At 53.4% G+C, this 25,367-nt stretch overlaps 9 protein-coding genes across 9 annotated transcripts; 6 read left to right on the top strand and 3 right to left on the bottom strand.

Moving 5' to 3' along the window:
* Positions 1–349: 349 nt before the first annotated feature.
* On the bottom strand, positions 350–2,372 carry B0H65DRAFT_291919 (uncharacterized protein). Its single transcript, XM_062823022.1, has one exon. It carries the CDS (start codon positions 2,273–2,275, stop codon positions 707–709), a length of 1,569 nt encoding a protein of 522 aa, XP_062678525.1. The 5' UTR covers positions 2,276–2,372; the 3' UTR covers positions 350–706.
* A 2,093-nt stretch (positions 2,373–4,465) lies between these two features.
* On the bottom strand, positions 4,466–7,522 carry B0H65DRAFT_291788 (uncharacterized protein). Its single transcript, XM_062823021.1, has 5 exons — positions 6,967–7,522; positions 6,769–6,903; positions 5,924–6,710; positions 5,812–5,863; positions 4,466–5,755 (listed from the first exon to the last, which is right to left on the bottom strand). Exons 1-5 carry the CDS (start codon positions 7,149–7,151, stop codon positions 4,716–4,718), a joined length of 2,199 nt encoding a protein of 732 aa, XP_062678524.1. The 5' UTR covers positions 7,152–7,522; the 3' UTR covers positions 4,466–4,715.
* A 603-nt stretch (positions 7,523–8,125) lies between these two features.
* On the top strand, positions 8,126–9,386 carry B0H65DRAFT_291770 (beta-1,4-endoglucanase). The gene is made up of 3 exons (XM_062823020.1): positions 8,126–8,857; positions 8,916–9,005; positions 9,064–9,386. Exons 1-3 carry the CDS (start codon positions 8,398–8,400, stop codon positions 9,276–9,278), a joined length of 765 nt encoding a protein of 254 aa, XP_062678523.1. The 5' UTR covers positions 8,126–8,397; the 3' UTR covers positions 9,279–9,386.
* Positions 9,387–9,706: 320 nt separating this feature from the next.
* Positions 9,707–10,599, top strand: B0H65DRAFT_511409 (SGNH hydrolase-type esterase domain-containing protein; the record flags this gene model as incomplete). The annotated part of the gene is made up of 2 exons (XM_062828481.1): positions 9,707–9,841; positions 9,907–10,599. The coding sequence occupies 2 exons, from the start codon at positions 9,707–9,709 to the stop codon at positions 10,597–10,599; spliced, it is 828 nt and encodes a 275-aa protein (XP_062678522.1).
* A 1,891-nt stretch (positions 10,600–12,490) lies between these two features.
* B0H65DRAFT_432340 (uncharacterized protein) lies at positions 12,491–15,677 on the top strand (the record flags this gene model as incomplete). Its single annotated transcript, XM_062824997.1, is given in 4 exon segments — positions 12,491–13,561; positions 13,578–13,611; positions 13,890–15,314; positions 15,376–15,677. 4 exon segments carry the CDS (start codon positions 12,491–12,493, stop codon positions 15,675–15,677), a joined length of 2,832 nt encoding a protein of 943 aa, XP_062678521.1.
* A 779-nt stretch (positions 15,678–16,456) lies between these two features.
* Positions 16,457–17,396, top strand: B0H65DRAFT_475562 (uncharacterized protein). Its single transcript, XM_062827318.1, has one exon. The coding sequence runs from the start codon at positions 16,737–16,739 to the stop codon at positions 17,178–17,180; it is 444 nt and encodes a 147-aa protein (XP_062678520.1). The 5' UTR covers positions 16,457–16,736; the 3' UTR covers positions 17,181–17,396.
* An 829-nt stretch (positions 17,397–18,225) lies between these two features.
* B0H65DRAFT_433039 (uncharacterized protein) lies at positions 18,226–19,374 on the top strand (the record flags this gene model as incomplete). Its single annotated transcript, XM_062825037.1, has 2 exons — positions 18,226–18,551; positions 18,648–19,374. 2 exons carry the CDS (start codon positions 18,226–18,228, stop codon positions 19,372–19,374), a joined length of 1,053 nt encoding a protein of 350 aa, XP_062678519.1.
* Positions 19,375–19,649: 275 nt separating this feature from the next.
* On the bottom strand, positions 19,650–22,127 carry B0H65DRAFT_475557 (EAP30/Vps36 family-domain-containing protein). Its single transcript, XM_062827317.1, has 3 exons — positions 21,803–22,127; positions 21,539–21,674; positions 19,650–21,473 (listed from the first exon to the last, which is right to left on the bottom strand). Exons 1-3 carry the CDS (start codon positions 21,901–21,903, stop codon positions 19,800–19,802), a joined length of 1,911 nt encoding a protein of 636 aa, XP_062678518.1. The 5' UTR covers positions 21,904–22,127; the 3' UTR covers positions 19,650–19,799.
* Positions 22,128–22,597: 470 nt separating this feature from the next.
* On the top strand, positions 22,598–24,616 carry B0H65DRAFT_291697 (SAC3/GANP/Nin1/mts3/eIF-3 p25 family-domain-containing protein). Its single transcript, XM_062823019.1, has 3 exons — positions 22,598–22,743; positions 22,861–24,151; positions 24,210–24,616. Exons 1-3 carry the CDS (start codon positions 22,677–22,679, stop codon positions 24,421–24,423), a joined length of 1,572 nt encoding a protein of 523 aa, XP_062678517.1. The 5' UTR covers positions 22,598–22,676; the 3' UTR covers positions 24,424–24,616.
* Positions 24,617–25,367: the final 751 nt, after the last annotated feature.

Below are 25,367 nucleotides of genomic sequence, written 5' to 3'. Positions count from 1 at the left end.
GGAGAAAAGGCCGAGGAGAAAAGGCCGGAGACTTTTGATAGGTTCGTGGAGTCCGATTATTTTGGATGCGAGATGCTCACTGCCGATCGTCCCTGGCTTGCCTGATCAAGCTTTTTTTTATGTAAAGACGGTGAGGATGTAACAGAAGGGACATACACGAGGTGGAGAAGGGCAATATGTGGTCAGTCCGAGTTCCATGGGCTATTCTGTCTGATGCTAACCAGGACATGTGAAAAAGATAATGTTGGAACATCTTTGACGCCACTATCTCGATGTGCGTTATCGAGCTTCTTCAAGTTTTGCACGTCGATGATCCCAGAACTCTTGGAGCCTGTGTATTCATAACTTTGTATGTGTTCATCGTCTCGTACACTCCTTTTTGTACACTTAGTCTACGGCGTTGCTGATTAAAGGAGCTAACTCCTGATATCCACCGAAAGCCTACCAACACCAATACATCCAACCCGCAACCTTCATCTCGTCATTAACTTCGCCAAAAGCCACACCAGTAAACTCCGTCACCTCTATGTATTAGAACCAGGTAGACCAAAGGCAACAATAAACCAAACAAAAAGAATGGTAAGCCATCGCCCACATTATTCAAACCAACAAAACTCCTTCGCCATGTCGCCATAATCCTTCCAAGCAGCAGCACAAAAACCTGCGCGCAAACAAACAGACAAACAGCAAAACTCAACACTCAATCCTACATCCACATCAAGTTCCGACTCTGCCTGCGATTCTGCTGCCACAGCGGCCTTGACGATCCACTCCGGACATGACTTCCACCACCATCACCACCACCACCACCACCACCACCGGCATCTCCATCATCCCTTTCCAACTCGCTACTCCCCTCCTCATTAACCCTTCCCAGCGCCGCATTAAAGTTCTGCGAAAAAGCATCAATCTCCCTCGTCAACGGCACCTGGTCCGGCTCAAGCTTGCTCTTGCGCGCCGCAGCTCCGCCAGCGTACGCAGCCGGGAACTGGCCTGGGTAATGATATCCTTCTGCCGGCGGGTATGAATTCTGTCTCGTATGCCCCGGCGGGGTGGGGGAAGCCGTCGGTTGTGGTGCTGCAGTCGCGCCAGCGACGCCCGCCGCGCCAGTGTACGCGTAAGGTGAGGGACCGCCGGCGGTCAGGTCGTTGGAGAAATAACCATTTCCATTGGCGGTTTGGGCAACGGGGGGCAGATAGCCGGGAGCTGGCCCGGTCTCGTAGGCGTCGGGATCTTGGCTTACGGCCGCGAAGCCACTGTTGGGTCCGGGGGTCGGAGAGCTGATGTATTTGCCGTTGATTCCTGGGCGACCGGGACCGGCGCGCGAGTTGGCGTTGCGCCGGCGGCGGAGGAAGTAGAAGATGAGGGCGCCGATGAGGGCCAAGGCGGCAATACCGCCTAGTGTTCCGCCAACGATTGCGCCCGTACGCGCTTTCGTAGGGGTTTTACCTGGTGGTGCCTGGGGTGTTGTAGAAGGTTCTGTCGATGCGGTGGTAGAGGAGGCCGTCGTGGTACTGGTCGATGTGACGGTTGTCCCGGTTGTGCTCTCGGTAGAGGTTGAGGACTCCGTCGTCGATGCTGAGGATTCCGTCGAGGCTAAAGACTCCGTCAAGGTTGAAGACGACGTCCGGGTCCGGGACGCGCTGGTGCTGGTGCTGGTGATAACCCCGAGTGTCGTCGGCGTGCTGAGTCGACTAGCACTTCTCGTCAAGGAGGCAGAAATATGTGGGTAAGTGATAGCCCCCGCAAGTCCGTTCGCGGTAGTGAAAACACTCGTCGCCTGGTCGGCAGCCGTACCACATCCGAACTGCGAAGCTCCTCCCTCGTACAAGTTCTTGTAACACACCTGGGCTCCAGTACATGTGAATACGTAGGGGTCCACCTCCGACTGAGGCCCGCTGTTGCCGTCCACACACGCCGTGAACACACCGGACGTACATGTGGCAGCCCCATCCGGACAACAACCAACCACCTGGTGCGCGGTGTCCAAGACGCAATGCGATCCTGCGCTACATGTCGCTGGAAGCGCTGACAGCCCTCCTATGTAGCCACAGATGGTATTTCCAGCTTGCCTTCGCGCGAGATCGAAGGGGTCTAGCGGGGCGGCTGTGGGGAGGAGGAGTGGCCACGAAACGACATCGAGAGCGTAGTGCGCAACGGTGACGGTTGGCAGTGGCGGAAGGGCGACATGAGCATCTGCTGTGCTGTCGAGAAGGCTGGTGAGAAGAAAAAGGGCCGTTGGCGGCGGTAAGCGATGGAAGAAGTCCGTCCTCATGATCGCATGCGCTACTCAGTCCCGTCGCGTTACCGACGTAGACGAGTAGGTGAGATGGAAGGCCGCGCGTCTTTGGGCTTTCGATGGGATTAGTCGATACGTGGTAACGTATATTGTTTGAAGTCGTATAAATTATTGTGGTTATCGGGGAAAAACTGTGGATGTTTCGTCGCTCGTCGGCCAACCTGTGATTAGATGAAGACAGACGGAAGTCCAAAATCCGGGTGTCAAGAGCGTCCAGAACACCGGGCACTGACTTGTTCGCAAAACGTCAAGGGCGGGGAGATCGCATATACAATGGGCGCGGTATGTGAGGAAGGACGGACGAGACGAATTGACCGCGACGCGAAGAGAGAGTCAAGAAGCACAGGGAGGGAGTCCGGGAGTCAAGTTGTTTGGAGAAGGAGAGAGCTGAACAGCCCAGAGCAGAGAGAAGAGAACAGACCGAACAGACTGAACTGAATGGATGGATAGGTGCAGTAGTTTAAGTTGTTGCGCAGTTGCCCGGTGTTTGGAAAAAAAACTTGGCAATCCCGTTCAGTTCGTTCGTCAGATGTGACCTTCGCCGCTCAGGTACCTCGCCCCCAGGTACGAAGAAGCCACGATGATACCTGCCCAGACTGCCCATTGCGACCGTTGTTAGAGCTCTGGTCGGTGCAGCAGGCTACCTCATGGAAGGCCCATATAACAGGCCTGATTCGTCCATATTCAAGGCATTCCCATATATGCAGAAAGGAATCCAATTGAGCCCATGAAACGACCAAACTATCCTTCACAATTTCTTCTTCTTTTCCCTTGGAGTTGCTCCTGTTTCGAGACATTGTCCAAAAGAGGTACCTGCAGGGATGTCTTCGAACTCTTGGGGTCGCGGACCTGTGGGGCTGAACATCTGGCTGGCTTACACCACCTTTCAGGTCGTTCTGGGCATCCGGCTTCCAGGGCTGTAACACCTATCATTCTACCAAAAAGGTGCTGTTTTTGTTTATCGCAGTCGTCGAGGCAACAATCCTCAAATGCGGTGAGAAAACGAAGCATGAACGAGGGGAAGCATGAAAGGCGCTACGAAGAGGTACCTGCCGTTTACATCAGGGCGGGGCATCGTCGTGCCGGTTGCCGGTCCACTCACAGGAAGGGATGGGATGCACGTCCCGTCCGGGGCCTGCAGGGCACTGCCATGCCATGCCATGCCGTGACCGGGATTGTCCTACCTACCGTCCAAACAGTTGTCGAGGCCGTATCACAGCTGCGATAATTCATCGGAGCTTTAAAGAGGTGCGGACCCGTATCGACTTACACGATTTTTTCTATCGATTTCTCTCACTCACCAGTTGAATTTGATCAAAATCCACGCGAGTTCCTTGGGAACATGTAAGTTCAAGGTAAGGGATAAAGGGCCGATACCTACTGCCTTCTGAAACTTACTATGGTAACAGCTCCTTAGGGGTTCTTTTTGGCGCTGGCAGATGCTCCACCAAATCCACTCCGCTGAGCCGGTTGCCGGCGGTATCTTTACCCCATACAGATATCCACTGGGCGCGTATCGCCGTAGAGGTTCTCAAGCAATGAGCTCTCTTCAATGTTGTTATATTTCCGCGTCAATTGTTTGACCATATTCGAAAAGACAATAGGGGGAAGACTAACCAATGATGAACTGTAGGTAGAGGTACCCTTGTCCCACCAGTGGACAGTACACCACGATTCTGAACGACATTCAGTTTCCATTCCTGTCCCCCCATATTTCTTTTCCTGGACATCGTTGGTTACACGAATCACAATTACTCGGTGTTGTGCCTTTTCCTTATCGGAACACGGATCGATTCCGTGTTGTGGCAGTGCGGTATGTATGTTGCTTGGGTGCATCTTCAACGACATAGCGTTGCAGATTGCCTCTTCACCGCATCCGCCCAGACGTTGGACTGATGGACGAGACGGATAGCTCATGGTGCCGCACCATAACTGGACTGGGGCGACAGCTGCTGGACGTAAACGACGAGTTGATCGACAATGCGCTGATCAATGACAACTTGGATGTCGCGTTAAGATAAAAGTAAAAATAAAGTGGCGCTAAATCCTACACCTTAAAATCTTATATTAACGTCAAGGAAAGCCTGGTGGTCAGTGAGGCCTCAGGCTTTTGGGTGCGCTGCATTATACCACCCATCATTGGGAACTTTTTATGAACGGGATATCATTTGTATGTTTTGCGATTCTTATTTTCATGTTATCATATGCATCAAAATATGCGTCGTAAGGTATGTTCTCCGTAGAGCTAAAAGAACTTTGGGTCTGGGGAAAAGCGATGGGTAAAGTGCTTTGTACTGTAAGATTTTTCTCCCCATGATTCCTGTCCTCGTTTGTCGTTGTCGTCATATAAGGTAAGCCCAAGTTGCTCGCTATGGTTGTCCTTCAACAAGCAGTCCATGGCCGTTCAGGACTACTACTAAGACAGCGAAACGTCTCCCAATGTTTTAGACTGCTGCGTCTGCATGGCAATAACGAGCTCCGTCAGCCGGTCAATCTTGGCCGCCAGATCTGCGATCCGGACCTCGACATCCGTCGCCCGCTCCGCATAAGTCGAATCCTCCTGGGCTTCCTCGGCCTGCCGCGCCTGATGGACAGAGATGCGCCGCTCCAGCGACGACATGCCCGGCCGGCCCTGCGCCGCCTGGTCGCTCTGCAGAGACGTGACCGACCTACGGCCACGCATCTCGCGTCGCGGACCCGCGAGCTTCCTCATCATCGCCGGGATGGCAATGGGCGCCCCGTGCGGCGGCGCCTTGACTGCGCTGTATGTGGCGCCCTTGAGAGAGGTTCCCCTAATCCACTCGTAAATGGCGATGGTGAAGACGATGGGCAGGTGAGTGGCCTTGAGAAGGATGATGCGAGCTCGACGGAACTTATCGTCGGAGGGCAAGAACAGGCGGAGCGGTCGAAATATGACGAGGGCCAGCAGGTTGAAGGGCGGGTAAAAGTGCGTGAGTCGGTTGCTAGTCGACGCTTCGAGCACGTAGATACTGTAGACAAAGAGGTACTCCTCCCGGGCGTGCGTGATGACGCGGGAAAAGCTGTTGGAGAGCATGCCGGTAAGGGAACCCATCAGCAAGATGGAGCTGAGCATAACGAAGAGAATCATGAGTGGTGGCCCGAAGACGGGATCGATCTTGCGCATGATGTCGAACCCTACATAAGTTGAGCCGAAGAAAATCTTGGTGAGAAACCAGGTCATGTCTCTCAGCGGGAACGAGTCGCGCCCGACTAGGGAGAAGGTCGTGAGGAAGCCGAGATAGATGATGACAACCAGAACCATGAACTTGATAAAGTCCTTTGCCATCTCCTTGAGGCAAGGGATGAGAGTGCCCCAGTACGGACTCAAGCTGAGGATAGAGCAGACGCGAGGGACCATGAACAGAGCTTCCAGTGCCAGTACGTCGAACGCCAGATCTATTAGCTCTTCATTTTGCGTTCTAAGGCCAACGATTCCTGTGACAATGAGTAATGAGTATGTCGCGTTCAAGGAGGATACGGATCCGACTTACGCAGCACCATATATGTGAAACCTATAGCCATGATTGCCATATCAAAGATGTTCTGTTAGATTAGTTAGCATATCTGCAAGGTATGGAAGGAACCAGAGAACACGACACTTACCCAAATATCAGCAGCGTAGAAGATGGATCCAGCGTCAATCCATTCACTCAACTCGTCGTAAGAAAAGGCAGCCAGCCACAGGTATAGGAAGATTTCGAGGGGCGTGATTCGGGTCGGATGTCGTTCAACGAGGACGGCGTAGTAGAGAAACAGGAAACTGGCAAAGAAGACGACCTCGAATGACTTGAGATATTTGGGAACCCGGAGACGTGAAAAGGGATCGGCCGTGTGCGGGTTGTAAAACCGCGGTTTCTTTTCTGTGTGAACGGATAAGTTGTCCCAAAATATGATATCGCCATTCCAGATACCTGTGATGATCTTCTGAACGACATTCTGACTAAGGAATCGTTTCGCGTCTGCAATGGCGGCAATCTCCAGGGCGTTCAAGTTGATGAATGGAGAAGTCGGATCATCCTCTTCCTCGCCGTCGCTGTCGACCTCGCCGGTCATACTCATGGTGAGGCGTGTGAGAGACTGGAGCAAGAGGCTCCTCCGGTTGTTGCCCGTTGGGTTTGGGAACTCATGCTTTCGTCTTGGGTTTGCCATTGACTCGGTCCATGCGCGCGCAAGGAGTGGACTATGCTCGTTGGCTTGCGATGTCTCTTCTTCATCGCTTTGGCGGTTAGCCTCCAGCGCTGGGTCTGGGATTTCGTAAAGACAATAGTCAACAGCTTCTCGCTCGGAAAGGTGAGTGAGAAGACGCCAGGCAGCAATCTCGCAACCGCTGGCTCTGGCATCATTCAGGCCCTTGTCCTCAGTGATGGCGCCATAGTGCCATTTTAATGCGCTATAGTTATCATATCAGCAGATAGCCCCGGGTAGATAGGTATAGAGGGCATACATACAGCAAAGCATTCACAATGGCTGGATGGTCGCAGCTGAGGACCAAGTGGTCGACAAGGTGCCGCAAACAGTCTCCAGCAGCCGTAGTACGGAGTTGCTCGAACGTTGACGGCATCCGAATGTTCTCGGCGATATATCTGGAGAGGATGTCCATGTCAGCTACTCTGCCTATGGTGCCGTCGATAGACATGTTGGCTCACAAGGAAAGCTTCTTGATGACGAGCCGAAAATCGTCGTCGGGCCCAATATCGGGCATGTCTGGGAGCTCTGGGATCATGTTCGACATGGTGAGTGGACTTTTGAATTTGTAAGGCGAGGGAGTCCGAATCCCTTCTTCCCCTCCAGGCGGAGGCAAGCGCTGCGACCTGACGCGGAGAACGGGCATCTACTGCAACCGACAAACGCCTCAAAAAGCCAAAGGATATGAGCAAAGATCAAGCCGAGATATTGGAGGGATAGGAAGCAACAAGTATCGTAGGAAAAGAACAATATACTGAGGATGTATGAGAGCAAAATAAGAGAGCTGAGGACTGAGGAGGGGAAGGCGAAGGAGTGGAGGTTGTGGAGGTGAAGACGGAGAGTTCCACCCATTCATGACGATCCAGCGGAAGATCGGGTCTGGGTCGGCCGAGGAGGAAGAGGAGGACTCGAGGCGTCGCTACCAAATAGCGGGGTGCAGGTCGGTTGGACCCTGTACGGCGGTAACAAGGCCCCTGTAAACTCTATTGTGCTGGCACTGAGTGGGTGCCTGGACCCCCGCAACGTGAATCCCCCGCCTGACCCCTTGCAGCCCGCTCGCTTCTTCCATGTTTTTTTTTGTCCCCCCCTCCCACCACCACGTCGTGATTCAACCCTTGAACAAATCAACCTCGACCACCGGACATCATGAACCATAACGGGACACACGGAATCGACCGACCTGTCTCGATTGGGCGCACCCGTTTCATCGTTTTGCGGGAACCGAATCATCTCAACATGGACGCCTCCTGACTCAAACAGGACACCAGCTGACTTCTGTGGTCGTACAATGTCATCATCGCACAAAGACATCGACAAGAGTCGTCTCTGGTGATTCTTGCGAGACATTTAACGCCGCTCAACGGCATCGATATTGTCTTCCCATTGGGATCAGATCGAGTCCGTGAGCATGGCGCAGAGGCTGGACTGTCGCATGGCAAGGACATGCTCCAGTTGAAATCTTTCCCAGCAACAGCTCGTCTCTTTGTCGTCAATCAACTCGAGTCACGGGAAGAAGGACGTGATTGACATTGGGATCACTATAGCCGCTCCTTCTACTGCTGCCCCTTTATTTGTGTTACACCACCGGCAGCTTTGTTTACTTTCGCCCCAAGTGGTATTTGGACATCCCTCCTCCGACCTCAAAGACCTGGATAATATGGTGATGCCCGTCTTCCACCATTGACATCTGTGAATACGCTCGATGGACATTACAGTCGAAGATGATCTGATTCCAGTGGTCAAAGAATAATATAGAGATGTCGAAGATGATGGATATAAAGTTGACACTCGGTCATTATTAGTCGACGTTCCAGGCAGTCGTCTTTCTCCCTGGCAGTAGCGAAGAGATACACCAGCCAAGTGTCAAGGAACCACCGCGTCGATAATCCACGATGAAATCTATATTTACGCTCGCCCTAAGCTTGCTATCGTTGGTCCAAGCTGCGCCTCCCACTGCGAATGGCACACGCTTCTCTATCGACGGCGAAACGCGGTACTTCGCCGGTACCGACTCGTACTGGATCGGCTTCCTAATCAACGACCACGATGTCGACACTGTTCTAGACCATATCTCCTCCTCCGGCCTCACTGGGAACTGGCCAACGAGCCGTGCTGCAAGGGATGTAGTACCGATGCTATCTACAAGTGGGCAACTGACATCTCGGCCTATATCGGAATACCCCTATATCCGCAGCTTGGATCGTAGCCACATGATCACCCTCGGAAATGAAGGGTTTGGACTCCCCGGGGCGACAAGCTATCCGTATCAACCCAGCGAAGGCGTGGATTTCGTCAAGAACCTAGCCATTAAGGACTTGGATTTTGGCACTTTCCACTTTTACCCGCAAAGCTGTGCGTGACTGGGAGCTTCTTTTTGTTTGGGAATCAACACTGATTGTGTCTTCTCTAGGGGGTCTGAGCAATGCCGCCGGTGCAGCTTGGATCAAAGACCATGCTTCGGCTTGCAAGAAAGCCGGAAAACCTTGTCTTTTTGAAGAGTGTAAGTGGAATGTTATCACCCAGTCTGATTTGCAGATGCTAATGAATGTTCTTCCCAGACGGCACCTCAACCGACCACTGCAACATCGAGCGACCCTGGCAACAAGCCTCCCTGCAAGCTGTCACGGAGGGCATGGTAGCTGACTTGTTTTGGCAATGGGGAGATAAGCTCAGCACTGGGCAGACACACAATGATGGGAATACGATCTATTATGGATCAGCCGATGCCAACTGCTTGGTCACCGAGCGTGTCAAGGCCATCAACTTCTCCTAGACGTGCCGGCGTGGCTGTGCAAAACAGACCAGCCCCCGGGTTCTCTGCGATAATGCCGTGATTAATGGTAGCAAGATCTCGAGTCGACGCGTTCCTACAGGAAACTCGGCTGTGACTACCGAGGCTGCTCGCTCGCCTTACTCGAGTAGACCAATCATGAGCAGAGGGTTGATGAATGAGCATTCCTCAGGGGGTGAGACGGCTGCGAACTGGGAATGTTGTCAAAATTTGATACTCGTTCTGGCCACCCACCTTACTCTGTGGCTGTATTGTTGATGGCTGTAAGCTTATCACTCCACGATGTTGCCCTCATATACGTGCGCCTATATAAGCAGCACATAGTTCGTGATGAAGAACGGCCACCTCTGCTCAGCAACTCGGACACATCCAAACCGCCTCATCCCACATCTCTAACCAGAAAAGCCAACATGGTGGCGACCATCCGACTTCTCAGCGGCCTTGTCGGCTCGCTCAGCCTCCTTTCTCAAGCTTCGGCTGAGCCACTGCGCCCAACAGAGCAAGTCCGCATCATGGCCCTAGGTGACTCCATCACCGGCAACCCAGTTAGTTCCCTGCCCCCCTTCCCTCTCCCATTCTTCAACCACGACATACTGACAAAACCCCCCAGGGCTGCTGGCGCGCCCTCCTCTCTCGCAAGCTCAACGCCACCAACATCGTCCCCGCCATTCCCTACTCCCAAATCCGCTTCGTCGGCACTCAAAACCGCACCAAATGCGGCTACGGCCGCGCCTACGACTGGATGCACGAAGGGCACGGCGGCATGCAAGCGACCGAGCTCGCCCAAGCCACCGATCCCGTCACCGGCATTCCCGTGGGCCCGCCCATGACGCAACCCCGCCTCCGAACCTATCTCACCTCCCCCGGCGTCGACCCAGTCGACATCATCCTCATGCACTTGGGAACCAACGACATCTGGAACAAGAAAACCACGGCGGAAATCATCTCCGCCTACGGCCAACTGCTCGACCAGATGCGCGCCGTCAACCCTGACGTTCGTCTTCTTGTAGCGCAGATCCTGCCCATGGAGCCGTCCAACTGCCCCGACTGCGCGGCGAAGGTTCGGCAGCTGAACCGGTACATCCCGCTCTGGGCGCAGTATGTCAATAATAGGATTCAGCCGGGTGAAAGTCCCGTGCGGGTGGTCGATCAGTACACGGGCTTTAACGCGACGAGGTTCACGACGGACGGGGTGCATCCGAATGCCAGGGGGGATGAGGCGATTGCGCAGAAGTGGCTGGATCCAGTGGTTGCGGCTGTTAGGGAGGTTATTGATCAGAGGCCCGGGCAGTTGATGGTTTGACGGGTTGAGATTGGAGGGTTGAGGAGCTGCTGATGGGTCAGAGGGTGTGTGAATGGGAAGATGGAACAAGAGAGTGTGGATTTGGTTCTCGGTTTCGGATGGTGAGTGGCTGGTCTGGCTTGTAGAGAATGATGGAGATTACTTTTCGTTCGGCATAGTTCTGTTTGATTAAAGACTGTGGAAGTATTGCTTTGTTTTACACAATATGCCACCTTAATTTTGTTTCGCAGTGTTGACAGTAAGGGAAAATAAAGATGCCCTTTGGTTGAACACTTTATGAGACCAGACTTCTCGGTTACAAAGTGATGTATGTGATCGAGGAATCTCTTCTTTTCGGGATGACGATCTGCATACATGAAGTAGAGTTGGTTGGCTTGGTCTACCTCTAATGTACTCTGGACTCGAATACTAGGAGTATTATAAGAGCAGAAGGAAGTCGAGGTAGGTAGGAACTGAAGATAGGGATGAGAGCATCGATTCGCTCTACACAGTAGGTAACTCGAAGAAACATCCAGCATTTGACATCCGACTATTATATCCAGGGCTATATCGGTAGATTGGGTACACGAAATCTTGAGCACGTCCTTTTAACGCAATCATTGGTGAACCTTGCTAATCTTCAACCCTCTTAGAAAACTTCCTTGGGATGAAGGATATATCAAGGCCATTGTTCATCCGAAGTTTGTCTGATAACGAAGGCGGACAAGTTACTCGTCGGGACTAGAAGCGTCCGGGCCTAAGCATGGTCGTTTCGAGACCTGCCGAGTATGTAGATGGTGGTAGCAGCGGGCATGGATGCGATTACACAGTCCCTGTTATTTTGTACGAAGGCCTTAGGAGCTTGGCGGCCAGGTGCCGGAAGCCCAAGAGGGCTACCGAGCGGGATTTAACGTTGCTGGCTTCAGCAGTATATTAACTTCGTCGCGCTTGTACTGAAAGGAAATGGTAGGAAGGCAGTTGTAAGAAGAGCAGCTAAGCCCCATGGTCGCGAGGTATAAACATTGAAAAGAAGGGTTTAGTTTGGTTGAGAAAGTTGATGGGCGATCTGCGTGATGGAGTCCGTCGTTGGGTTCAATCGCGTCTTGTGATCCGCGAGAAGGATAGTCGTCGGATGTTAATTCTTATAATACGTTTCATCGGTTCTCCGAGTGATACGAATACAAGTTGAAAAAAAGATTGATGATTTGAGACGAAAGGTGCGACGGTTTTTTCGTCTTGAGATGCTCGTGACAATTCGTTTGCGATTTCGGGAGTCAGAAGGGGAGGCAATAGCTATTGCGACTTGCGAGCAAGTTAAGGCCCTGTCAATTGGCCATCATCTGTCAATCAGCTGACACACAACTCACGGCTAGAAATTAGCTCGTGCGTTATTGCTTGATTAGCTGCTTAGCTAAAGCTACCTTATAGCCTTTAGTATTACTATTAAAGTTAATTTTTAAAATTTTTAAATATAAATTGTATTTACTACAAATATGTTTCATTGTAAGTCCATTAGATTTTCTCTTTTTTTACATACATATAACGATAACGCGCCTTCACTATCTTACCCCGCTATTTACCCATTGGCAACGCCTTGAACAGCCTCGCAAAAAACTTCTTCTTGTAAGCTCGTCAATCAATTCACCCAATATTATTACTTTCCAATCCTCGTGTGCGCGCGCGCGTAGCTAAGCGCTTCAATAAACTTCCTTTGATCACATTTTCTGATCTTTCTCAAACACTAATAGTTGCGAATAAACGAAATTGATCACTTACTATCACAGCTGGAGCCCAAGATTGCTTGAGGGATCAAATACTACGTACGAATACACCGTAGTAAACGATCGCCCGACGCCGCAATCGAGAGCACACAATATCCCAACTAGGAAGGCGGTATATATCCACAATCGCCATGGATGAGAACTTGGAATCTTCAACCTTTCATTCCCTGGACGCGGATCCGTCCCAGGTTTCGACTTTCAAAGGACTAGATACCGCTCCTACGAGCGGTTTCGCTTTTACTCCAATATCGCCTTTCAGAGGACGCGCAACATCCTCAAATCCAGCTATTTCGGCTGCTACTACGGCTGTCCAGGCGAGTACGGACGAAAGCCAGTCACACTCGGATTCCAGCACAGGCACCGACAGTAGTAGTGCGCAGAGCAGTGCCGAAGAGAGCAGTGCCTCTGAGGATAGCGCCGCCGAGGGAAGTGCCGCCGAGGGTGGCGATGCTCGTGACAGCGAGGCTAATAGCAGCGATATCGAGAACTTTATACGCGATATCCAGGACGTCAATGTCGAGGGTGGTCTGGGTGGCGGTGACGGCGACAGTGACGACGACAGCGACGTCGACGGTGACGATGATGCCGATAGCGACGACATTGACGGGCGGCTCGTCTTTGAGTCCGATCACGAGCCTAGTCCTGAGTACGATCGAGTGCCCAACCATGGATTCGGCCATCAAACCGACAAAGAGCTCGAGCCGGCCCAAATCCTCAGTGACATTGTAGTTCCCCGAGTGGTCGGGGACCTTGGGGTCAATACGCAACCTGCCGCTACTCCTACCAGTATGGCCACAACCATAGCTGTTGCTGCGCCTCCGTCAACGGTGCCAACCAAACGCAAGGCCGGTGCTCGCGGTGGAGAATGGGGCGAATCTCGAAGAAAGCGATTTTCCGACGCCATGAAACAACGATGGGCAAACGGCAGCATGTCTCATGTCCGCGACATCCTCAGGCAGAACAGCGCCCTCAGGTTGCAAGCGAAAAAGGCAGAGAAAGGTGCTCTGGACACGCCGGCAGGTCATTCATCAGAATCGGAGGCACAAGCCAGAGAGGGTGTTCTGGACACGCCTGCACGTCATCCACCAGCATCAAAGGCAAAATCCCAAGAGGGTGCTCTTGACAAATCGGCAGGTTATAAGTCAATAGACATAGTTGCGTCGGGCCGCGCCTATCGCGAATGGGAGGAGAATGGCGTGCCCGTTTCAACGCATGGAGCCATCATACCGGATGGGTACCAACTCAGAGATGGGTTCTTCCCATGGACATGTCCTGTCCAAAAGTGCGAGAAAGCTGCTGAAAGCCTGCACTTCCTAGGCCAGCATTTCAAGGTGAGTAACGTATTCGCCGGACCCAATCGTTACACCCTTGCCGCCGGCCAAGAACCACTTTGGGGTTGCTGGGATTCAAAAGCTTTCTGTCCAGACACTAACACTGTACAGTCCGCCCACCACGGCCATATGTTCCATGACAACCAAGACGGGACCTTAACGGACTTGGGGCCTTGGACAGAAGACCTACTCCAGAAAGTGATGCCCAAAGGAAGGGGAGCCATCGTCGTCTCCATGGAGAAGACATCCGCGTCACTCGATGATACCATGGAACTGGACAAAGTACCTCCCGCTACTTCATCGTCAGTGCCGGTAGGAGACAGAGCCAGCATGTGGGCATACTTGGAGCCGCTCCTGGCCAAGCATAGAGGGCAGGAGATGCCCCACAATGGCTATGTGTGGGAGCTGAGCATCCTCCCTCGGGTGCGGGACCTGAACATCAATTTCGAATGGCAGCAGACGCATCCCTTTATGGATGGCCATCCCAGGGATGTATCGGCCGTCATTATCCAACTGACGGGAGAACCCGCTGCGACACCTTGCAAAAGGTGTAAAGAGGGCAGGGGCCCTTGGAAAGGCTGTATCATGATCTGTTCCAAGGCGGCCGACCGTCCTCTGGCAAATATTTTTTCCTGCGCCAATTGCTTCTACCATTTTGGCCAGACCTACTGTAGCCACAAATCCTGGGGCGCAGAGAGGTCTCAACGTATCTTGAGAACGAGGGGCAAGACGATTGACAGCATCCAATACTCCAACCAATATTCCAACTCTGGCCAGTCAAAGCCGCACACAAGAACCTCAAAGCCATTGGCAGGATATACCCCTGAGCTACAAGGCGAGTCTACTAGGGCCACAACCCATGACCAAGACGAAACATTTCTGCAGGAATATGATGACGACAAGCCTGAGTCCGAGAACCGGCCCCTGCCTTCAAACAACGATCAAAGGGACTATGAACCCGCGAAGTCTACTATTCCTCTAACCGATGACCAAAAGGCCCTCTGGAATTATATCAAACCACACCTCGCCTTCACCACAGAGGTCCCAGAGGTGGGCTACATCAAGGAGCTCCTTTCCCTCCCACGGGTTCGCGACCTCGTACTCACCCCCAACGAGCCCTTCGCCGAGAAGCACACTCGAGACATCGCCGCCTTGATCATCCAGGTTACAGGAGACGTGCTGGAGATGCCATGCACGCGCTGCCGCCGTGAGAAGGGACCGTTATTCAAGGGGGGCTGCGTCGCCATTAAGACCGACGCCCACCCGGAAGCCAGGAGGGTTTACCAGAGCTGCGCCAACTGCACCTATGACAGCAAGGGTGGCGCGTGCTCACGCGGCAAGGGGATTCCTAACCGACCTCAGCCGCCTTTCCCGAAAAAGGTCCCTGGAATCACCAAGAGTACGGATGGTGTTTGGTTGTTCAGAGGAGGGGGAGGAGGATTGCCTAGACACACCACAGCAACGGCAGCTCCGCGGCCACAACGGCAGGCGGCTCTGGCTGCGGCTGCGGCTACGACTTCGCTTATCTCGGCCGGCGAAGTCCAATCGGCGGAGCTATTTGATATGGAAGTGTGGGAGATGGCTCCTGGTCGAGTCCTTAAGTCAAATACTGATAAACTCATTAGTAAGCAATCTTCCATAACCCTTATTATTACCCTATTACTCGCTAACCCCTTTCTCCATAGGCTTCGCCTACTCCAAAGCCTTCCTCTCAGCCGGTCACACCATCCCAGTCTGCAACGATGTGCAGGTCCAGGTCAAGACTATCAACACCGGCCAAACCATCACCATGGAACCCGACGACGGGCAGACCCGACTCGTTTGGATTGCAACCGGCAAGGTCCGGGTGAAGCTCGGAGACGAACCGGAGTTAATAATCGGCCAGCACGGCATGTTCAGGATCGAGCCCGGTATGGCGTGCACGATTGAGAACCGCGTCTATGTGGATGTTACTCTGCATGTCACGCATCTTTCGGGTTATTTCTGAGAGTGAGGGGGGCTGATTGGGTTCGGAAGGTTGAAAACAGACTGAACAAGGGAGCCAGATTGAAAAGGACCTGAACGAGGAAGGAAGGGATGTGAAGGAGTGGATATTGTGAGTGGTTCGTATCCGGTTTCAATGCTGTTATCTTGTCATTTGATGATTTCCATTCGAGACTGAGAAACACGGTGGTCTTAGGTTAAGGGCACAACCGTTGAGACAAAGATCGAGTACATGCGGAGTGCGTCGATTTGGGGAGATTAACAACAGAAGAGGAGATAGGTCAATCGTAGTTACTCGTTCTTGTTTGCGTTCCTTCAGCCCATCATTATTGATGGACGATACAAGTCGTTGACCGTCATCGCTGGAGTCTTGGATCTGGCAACTTCTACTGGGAAAGTGACAGAAGGTAGCTCTTACTATGGAGCCTCAGCGCATATAATGGCATAACACTCAGAAGATAATCACGAAGAATGTCACCCTCAGAATTGGACAGTCTTCATTGTCGACTGAGGTCCCGCCGAGTCATTGGGAAGTTGGAGCACTGCACTCGCAGGTTTCTTAGCATAACGAAAACCTACAACCGACTCCATATACGATCATCACCAACACGATCCCGTGATCTAGATCAGATATTCACCATCACCCAAACTCGCACCCGTCTCAAGCATTCATTCAGTGATGATGTGTGGTGGATCTGGCCAGAAGTTCATCTCTCTCAGGGGTAAAGTGGGGCCCCGCAGCGTCCGCAGGCGTCGGTAGCACTGGTCAGCCCACCCGCGACCTGTTGGTCAACTCGCATCATGACATCATCAAAGATCATCACCTTGTCACCCGTCACTCACTCACTTTCATTGTGAGTACAGCAATGTCGTCACACATCTTTGTAGAAAGGAACATCACCTGTACTTATAAAGTCTGCTTGCTGCCCGTTTGAAGGAAACATCATTCAGCAATACAATCACAATCACATTCACGTTTAACCTACAACAACGAACCAACCTCGACAACACCCAACTACAACCACTTAAACAACCCACAACCAACACAAACAACACATCAAAAATGTCTTCCCAGCAGTCCACCAACTCCCACGTCGGCCCCAAGACCACCGGCGGCAAGGCCGGCGCCGTCCCCACCCCCGCCAACGCCCATATTGGCACTGACAAGCTCGAGACAAAGCCCAAGGCTTTTGACTCTGAAGGTGCTATTGGCAAGCAGTTCACTGGTATGTTTTCTTTCTCTTCCCTTTCCATCCGATCTTCCCATCGTATCTTCCCTCCCCATCCTCCTCCTCTCCATATGTATTCAGCGCAGCAACTAACCCAATCCCCCCCTCAAACAGAAACCGGCGCAATCGGCCAAATCGGCGAAGCAGTCGGCGGCCCTCTCTCCTCCGGCGGCGTGATCGGCAAGCAGTTCACCGACCAGGGCGCCATTGGCGGTTCTATTCAGGAGGCTCTTGGTGGTAGTAAGCAGAGCGGGCCGGGGATCTTCAAGTCGAACTAAGTCAGAGAAGAAGGAGAAGGAGATGAAGAAGGAAAGCAACAGAGGATGGGATGGATGGGGTGAATGCCATAAAGGCATTGTTGTAACGTTATTATGATGATGACGACTTTAATGACTAAATAACCATTTCGAACAACAAATTCTTGTTAAAGATGCTGCTTGTTGTGCTGTCAAGATATCGTACATGGCTGTTGTCTTTGACATCAGATGTTAATTGTTAAAGGCAGTCGGCGGTCCTACTTGTGGGGCCGGAAACGACCCCACAGCGTCGGGTTACATACGCAGTATCAGATTGATCTGATAAGAAGTCTGGGCACCAGGGGGAACTGAGGGGCACGGGCATTTCGTCGCATTTCGGCTGACGTTAGCCAAGTCTGAGCTCAGTCCGATCTCGGGGCCTCAACCATGCTCTGCAACCTCGAGGGCCCTGAACAGACCCTGACAAGTGCGGGCCTAGACGGGTCGAGAAGGCGGGAAGAAGCCTGTGAAGCTCCGATGCGGCCGGCCGAACTGGAAAGTCAAACGATTGTGAACGTCGGGATACTCGGTACAGTACACCGATATCCAAAGGGTCTTCCGCCCATTTTCTTTCGGAGGAACCGCGGTGAACTGGTTCCGAGTCAACACTGGCAGCCATAACATCAAGCTCGAGTCCGCTTCTTCTGTCTGTCCTCGGTCGCGGTTTCCTTTCTTCTTGAAGTGAACAATTCCGATCGCTGCTACGCCAACTTCACTTCACTGTCGTCATCGGAACTCCAATCCATACCGTCGTCATCCCGCACTCGACTCTTCACAACCAGTCAAAGCCAATCCGTCACCGAGGTTCAAGTCTTCGATTCCAATTCCTTGGCTTTCCTCCACGGGATCCAATCGCGCTTCATCCTTAGCCAGGCCAGGCCCTTCCTCGGCCCTTCTTCTCCGGGGCATCGGGAATACCGCTGTCCCCCGCGCCGTCCGATCGCCCTCCGAATTCCGCGCCCCAGACCTCCCCACTTTCAACCCGCGCCGCCAGTGGAGAACCCTGGTTGCCGCGCCCGCCTCCGACATGAAAGAAGGCACCCCGGCCCCGGTCCCGGTCCAAGGCCCGGTCTCGGCCGTCCCGCCGTTGGATGCCGCCGCCGGACTCAAGACGTCACACTCACATCTTGCCGGCCTCGCTACACAAACACAAAAGACTCGCGCTGCACTCCTTGGTGGTGGTGATGTTGATACGACACCAACAGCTTCGATTTCAAAAGCCGCCGCCGAAGGAATTACAACTACAAGCACAAAATGGAACACCAAGAACCTCGGCCTACGACTTGGTGCTGACCTCGTCAGTGCCGCTTCGGCAGCTGTGCTTGTTGCGCCTGTTATTTCCATCATTGACCGGTATGTCCTTTCTGTCCCCCTCTTACCTTCCATCCCACCAATCCCCCTCTCAACCCCCCTCCCAAATAACCACCAACTAACTTATATCCCCCTCAGCTCAATAATGGAAAACGCCTCCGGCGCCGCCCCCCTCCTCACCTCCCTCCGCCGCTCCCTGCGCTCCCTCCTCCTGTCCCCACGCTCCACCATCCTCTCCAAGCCCTTCGGCCTCATCTTCCTCCTATACGGCGGCACCTACCTCACAGCCAACACTCTCGACACCACCGTCACCACTGTCAAAAATAACCCCAACCCAGCGCACGTCACGTCAGGCAGTTCCAAATTCTTCGCCTCCAGCGCGGCCAACATCGGTCTCTGCATCTACAAAGACCAAGTCTTTGTCCGCCTCTTCGGCCCCCCCGGCGCCGTCCCGCGGCCGGTGGGACTGCCGAGTTACTTGTTGTTTGCGGCGAGGGATTGCATGACGATTTTTGCGTCGTTCAACGTCCCGCCCCTGCTAGGGCCGGTGCTTACCGAACGGTTGAGCAAGGATACGCAAAAGTATGTGACGGGGCAGACGATGGCGCAGTTTGCGGCGCCGGCGGTGGTGCAGCTTTTTAGCACGCCTGTGCATCTGTTGGGGTTGGACATGTATAATCGGCCTTCTGCCGGCGGGGGCGGGGGACAAGGGTCGTCGCCGAGCTGGGGAGAGAGGTTCGCGTTGGTGAGGAAGAATTGGGCGGTTAGTGTGGCGGCGAGGATATGTAGGATTGTGCCGGCTTTTGGGGTGGGTGGGGTGGTTAATATGAAGGTTAGGAAGGGGCTGATGGAGCGGTTGAGTTAGGAGGTGGTGGTGAAGATGTGAGGATATATGGATGGATTGATAGATGGAGACCGAGAGTGTTTGTTGTGCTGAGTATAAAGCTGCGTAGAGCGGTGGCAGGTGTCGGGATAGAGGTTAGGCGTTTTTGGAATGTCCTTTGTTGCTTCGATTTCGTGGGTTTTAGGCGTTCTTCTTGTGTTTGTGGTCTTGTTGTTTTAGAAAGCCAGCTTTGGCTGTGTTTTATATTATAGAGAGAAGGGGCAACCTCTGCAGAGTGTACACAGAAAGATCACCGAGTCCGTAAAATTGTGGTTTCTGCGAATGTCTACTGTCAATTTTACTGTGATTAACAACAAAAAAGTAGATCTAACGTATGAAAGGAGTCATAAGATTATCGCAAAGACCCCGAACCCCGAACGGCAACGTAGCGAGTTGTACTACTCACATCACAAAAATCCGCTCTCCTTCAACGCCTTCATGATCTTCTCGTTCTCCTCCTTCGCAGGATCCGGCCTCGTAGCACCTTCTCCCGTATCAATAAAGTTTTCCCAAAACTTCAGACCCTCAATTCCCTCCTCGCGACACAGCACGCCACGCTCTTCCGCCATCTCAAGCTCTTCCTCGGCAACACCTATACTCCAACCGAACCTCTCCGCCGCATCTCTTGCCGTAACTCCACGCCCAAACTCGCGCCAATCCCACGCCACCTCCCGGTCCGGCGGGAAATTGTGCAAATCTTGCATCCAGGTCAGTAGCGCCCTGATAGTCGTCTCATCCGTCCGGTCACGGCCCTGAACCACCTTCACACCCGACTTGAACGTGCGCAGCCGAACGGGCAACCCGAGCTTGTCCCACAAGTTAACCGCCTTCTCGAAATCCGCGGGACTGACCAGCTCCACGCCCCCGCGAAGCCGGTTGAACATGGCCCAGAGGTCCACAAGCGAGATGATGCCGCCCGCTTTCCTGAGCACACCTCGCGCATCGTCGGTGAGGAACTCAGCCAAGGTACGGGCGAGTTCGGACAGATAGAGCGAGTCGCCACCGCCGCCGCCGCCGACAATGTCCTTGGTCGCAATCAGGCCCAGTTGGCTGGCGGACTCGGCGAGTAGCGCGTTTTCGCTGCCGGAGGAGGCGCCGCCTGCGCCCTTGACTTGGCGCGCAAAGGTCTCTGCCAGGGCCACGATTTCCTTGGCGGAGGCCATCAGGGCTTCGAGGTCCTCGAATGCGTTGCCGATGACAATCTCGTTGTTCTTGCGCATTGATTGGCCGCGCTGTTCGAGGCCTGCGATTCCCGCAATCTTGACGCGTTCGTGCTGGCCTCCAGCTGAGCCTCCTCCTCCTGCTCCTCGACTGGGACCAGATCCTACCCCTGACCCGTTTGAAGAGGTTTTGGGAATCGGAGGTGCGCCCTGAAGTAGCCACTTGCGCTGGGTTATCGATCCTTTGAGCCTCTCGTAAAATATCTTCTCTCCGCCACCGCGGAAGGAGAGCTTCACGCTTTCGAGGGCCTCGTTCTTGGGAGCCAGGCTGCTCAGAACCGGACCGGGAGAGTGTGTCTCCCGCCTTTGTTGCGTGACTTCAGCAGGTAGGTCGTTGGAGATAAGTGGCCCTCCGCACATCTCGCATGACATCAACGAGGGATGGTTGAGAAAGGTACATCTTGGACATTGGAAAGATGCGCTGGCGTCTCCTGCCTGGAAGGGCGATGGTGATGTCTGAGTCGCTGGTACCGATGAGTCGGAACTTTGCTTGGGTCGGACAGGAAGCGGTGTATAGAGGGCAGGTCCCCCGCCGGGCTGTCGACTCGTCGCATTCGAAATGGCCGCCTTGAGGATATGAGTCAAGGTAGGCTTGATGCCACAAGCTAAGCAGGGAGGGAGAGGCGTGTGTTCACTTGCCGTCGTCGGATCGAAATTGGACGGTACTGGGTTGGAGAAGCTGCAGATGGTGCATACCCATGTCGCTGAGCTCGCTGGAGGTGTATCAACGGGCGGCGCACGAAAGGGGCTGTCTACACGTTGCGCCGGTGAAGCGTTTCCATTGCGCGATGGTTGGAGGGATGCTCGCTTGTTGGCCTTGGGCACCAAGGTGATCTTGGGCGAGGACTTGAGGAATCCGGCCTATGTCACATAATACCATTTAGTATCTGATCACTCGGCATGTCCGTTGGGAAAGGCGCAATTACGTAAAACTCGTAGCGCTCAATGTCTTTGAGATCCAAAGCAGCAGAGTACTTTCTAGGCTCCGCCTTGTCGACGTAGCATATTCGGTGCGAGGTCAGGTAAACCTGGCCATTTTGCTGGTTGGGCAGTTTGTATTTGCTGGTAAAGGCATGGCGCATCAGTCAGTCGGGGATTCTCTTGACGTAAGAGTGAACAAAGCAAGAGGCGTAATGAGTGATGAGTGATGATGGCGGGAATGGAGAAGGGACTCGGAGTCAGATGCTCACCCCTCGTACAACCCCACATTGTCCTGGACAAAGAGCAGGTCTTCATCGGGCAGGTACGACGGCCGCAACGCAGTGGTGAGGTCGAGATTCTTTAGAAACATTCGTCATAGCTGGGGGAAAGCTGGTTGGGGCCTTCAGGGAGTCGGGTTATAAAAGAGTGAAAAGAAGACGGACAACTTGGAACAACTGAAGTGGCGGTTGCGGAATGATGTCGGCGGGGGTGTTGCTGTCGACCAGCGACCGGGACTATATGTCTTGGCGGCGACTAGATAGCGGCTAGGTACACTTTCCCGTCCACTTTAGCGAGGGCAATCTGAGCCTTGCTTCAGCAGGCCTTCAGCTGCTCATCAATTGTCCTTCCCGTCTTGCCGTCTGCCCGCCATGGGGACACCCACGTGGCTGGGTGTGATACCGCTGCACTAACACTGACTCGAGATGACAGACAGCAGGTGGTGACAGGTGCAGCATGCAGCCCGTGCGGTGGCTAGTGATGGCCGGCTGAGTTCGGAATGGAACCCACGCCCGATCAACTTTTGGGCCACTGCCACTTCACACCCTTTCGAGGTTCAACCAACACTTTGAACAGAAGGCTGGAGGTTCTCTTTGATCAACCTTGCATGTTTCTTGTCACCGCCCACTTCATTAATTTCAGCCCAGCATTACTATCGGCAACCATCCCCTCGCCACCGTCCACGACTATACGCCCAGTTCCATAGCTAGTTTTGAACCTTGGTTCACACGAGTTGTACGAGTTGTTGTTTGCCAGCGAGTTCTGTTTAATTTGTTGGCATCGTCTTTTCTTGCTCCGTCGTTGTTTGTTTCGTCGTGTGCTTCGACTCTCCCTCGACAACCCGATCGATTCCAGACGAGCAACATGCAGTGGCCATCTGCTCAACCTCCTCCGCCGGGCACGCAGCCGCCGGCGGCCTATCCGTACTCTGGTATGCTTTTGCCGCGTGCCTTTTCGTCCCATCTCTGCCACCTGCTATCTACTCCTGCCGCCTCATTCTGACACTGTCGGTGACTGTTGCTGACGTTCGTTCATCTCTACTCCCCAGCTGCTACCGCATTCACTCCAGTTCAGGTCCGCCAAACCTTCGGTCAACCTTATTCCGCCGCACCACCCGCTTCCTATCCTCCCCCACCTGCCTACGGCCCTCTTCCTACACATCCTCCCGCAACACAACTTCACACTAATCCAGCCGCGCCCTTGACTGCCGCCTCGCCCTCTACAACGCAAGAGCCCGCCAAGAAAAAGATCGACTGGCCAGAATCTGTTCGCAACTACGTGCAGCGTTCTTTCCAGACTTCCAACCTAGATCCATCCGTCACCCGCGCCGAAATGGAAGCCAAGCTCAAGGAAACCATTTCGTACGCAAACGACCAGGGCCACATGTACTCAGTCAACTGGGAGAAAATGCCCTTGCCACAAGAGATGATCAAGGAGGAGCGTGCTAGAGCCAGGGCCCTTCAGCAAGCATCGAACTTCTCGGCCCTTTCTATTTCCCCTACCAGTTCCAAGAAGCGCAAGTCTACAGATTTCAGCGAGGGCGCCGCACCCCCTTGGCGGAACGGACAGAATCGCCTTGAGGACCGCATTACATTCAATGCTGATAAACGCCCAGCGCCAGTCGAGGAAGCCCAGTCGAAGACCCAAAGTAAGTTCCAGAAGCAGTTGGAGAAGCGTCAGAAGCGGTTCGACGGAGGATACAAGTCGACGTATCGCGAGCCGACTCCTCCTCCCAGCGACGGCCCGGTTGTCGGTACATGCGAGACCCTGGAGAAGCGCTATCTCCGTCTGACGGCACCGCCCGTTCCGTCCGTGGTCCGACCAGAGCGGGTTCTGCGCCAGACGCTCGAGCTGCTCAAGAGGAAGTGGAAGAAGGAGCAAAACTACTCTTACATCTGCGATCAGTTCAAATCCATGCGTCAGGACCTGACAGTCCAGCGCATCAAGAATGAGTTTACCGTAGAAGTCTACGAAATCCATGCCCGGATTGCCTTGGAGAAGGGGGACCTCGGTGAGTATAATCAGTGTCAGACCCAGCTCAAGGCCCTCTACAAAATGGGTATCAAGGGGAAGTCGATCGAGTTCAAGGCGTATCGTATCTTGTATTTCATTCATACCGCTAACCGCACGGCGTTGAACGACGTCCTGGCGGATCTAACTGCAGCAGAGAAGGAGGAAGAGGCCATAAAGCATGCGCTTGATGTCCGATCCGCATTGGCGTTGGGCAACTACCACCGCTTTTTCCGGCTCTACAACGACACGCCCAACATGGGCGCATATCTTATGGATATGTTCGTTGGCCGTGAACGCCTTGCTGCTCTTTGCAACATCTGTAAGGCGTACGTACCTTCCATTCCCTTCATATGCGGCTAGGATTTTGTTGCTAACTCTGCTTAGGTATAAACCCGATGTGCCACTGCGCTTCGTCACGGAAGAGCTGTACTTTGAGTCGGATGCGGATGCTGCCCAATTCATCCTCGACTACCAGGGCCAGGATCTACTGGAGGACCGCGACGGAACTGTTGTTTTCCTGACCGGAAAAGCTAAAGAGCTGTTTGAGGGTCCGAGGAAGGCAGCATTTTCCAGGGTTGACATCAAAGGTCAAATCTAACAGCACTGAGTCCTTATTTCCTATCGTCGCCTCACCCGCCCACATCGTTTCGGAACCCACGACATCAGCACCAACTGCCGACCTGATGTTTCTATTTTATCTCCGCCTTCGTAGTTTCCCGCCTCAGTCACTGGGATCTGCACCCTTGCGTCGTCGTGATAGTTTGATATTCTTGATAGCACGCCCTTTCTCGACCTTTGTTTTTCAGCCCCCACGAGATTTGCGACCTGGGCCCGTATCGGCAACACTTTATGGAAGTGCGACTGGGCGATCCGGCGATAGGGAATACCGACGGGTAATCTTTCCCCGTTTCTTCGTCGTCAACCAGTTCCGATGTTACTCTCTAAAGAGGCGTAACGTGGAAAGCATTATAGGAAGCCCACGCCATGCCCTGTGGAAACCCTACATTGACGAACACTACTTCTTCCTCCGAGTCGTCTCGCGACCTTGCGATGCGCCTGGTTGTCACTTGCAACGCATTCCAACTTACCTTTTCAGCTAGTTCCTCCAGGACAGGCGCATCTCCTGTCTTTCAATATTCTTCGCCGGCATCAAGTCACGGCTAAAGGTCCTAAAACCTGGTTGAGGCGTGCAGTATACGAATCAGCCTAGTCAAGAACGGGGACGTTATATCCGCCGTTCTCGGAAGCCATCAAAGGTGGACAGGATGGAGATGGCGTCTTCGCATATCAACCTCCTTCTTTCCCGATAATGTGTCTTTCCGGAAGATCCGACATGTCAGCTCCGAGGGTCTCGCATTTTAGCAAGCATCAGGGTCACGCAGAGGTGACCTTTGGCGACGTGGAAGCAGCAGCATTAGTTGCTACGGTGCTGTAGTGGCACCCTGCTCTCTTTATATACGTGCTCGAAAGCACCGCTCTTTTTTCGAATCTTTTACAGTACTCCTTGTGTTTCGGCGTGGGCATCTGTGGGTGGTAGTTCAG

This window comes from Neurospora tetraspora (assembly GCF_033439725.1).
Source record: "Neurospora tetraspora strain CBS 560.94 chromosome Unknown B0H65scaffold_7, whole genome shotgun sequence".
Lineage (NCBI taxonomy): Eukaryota > Fungi > Ascomycota > Sordariomycetes > Sordariales > Sordariaceae > Neurospora > Neurospora tetraspora.
The sequence above is the reverse complement of the archived record's forward strand: the minus strand, read 5'-3'. Positions and strand labels throughout refer to the sequence as shown.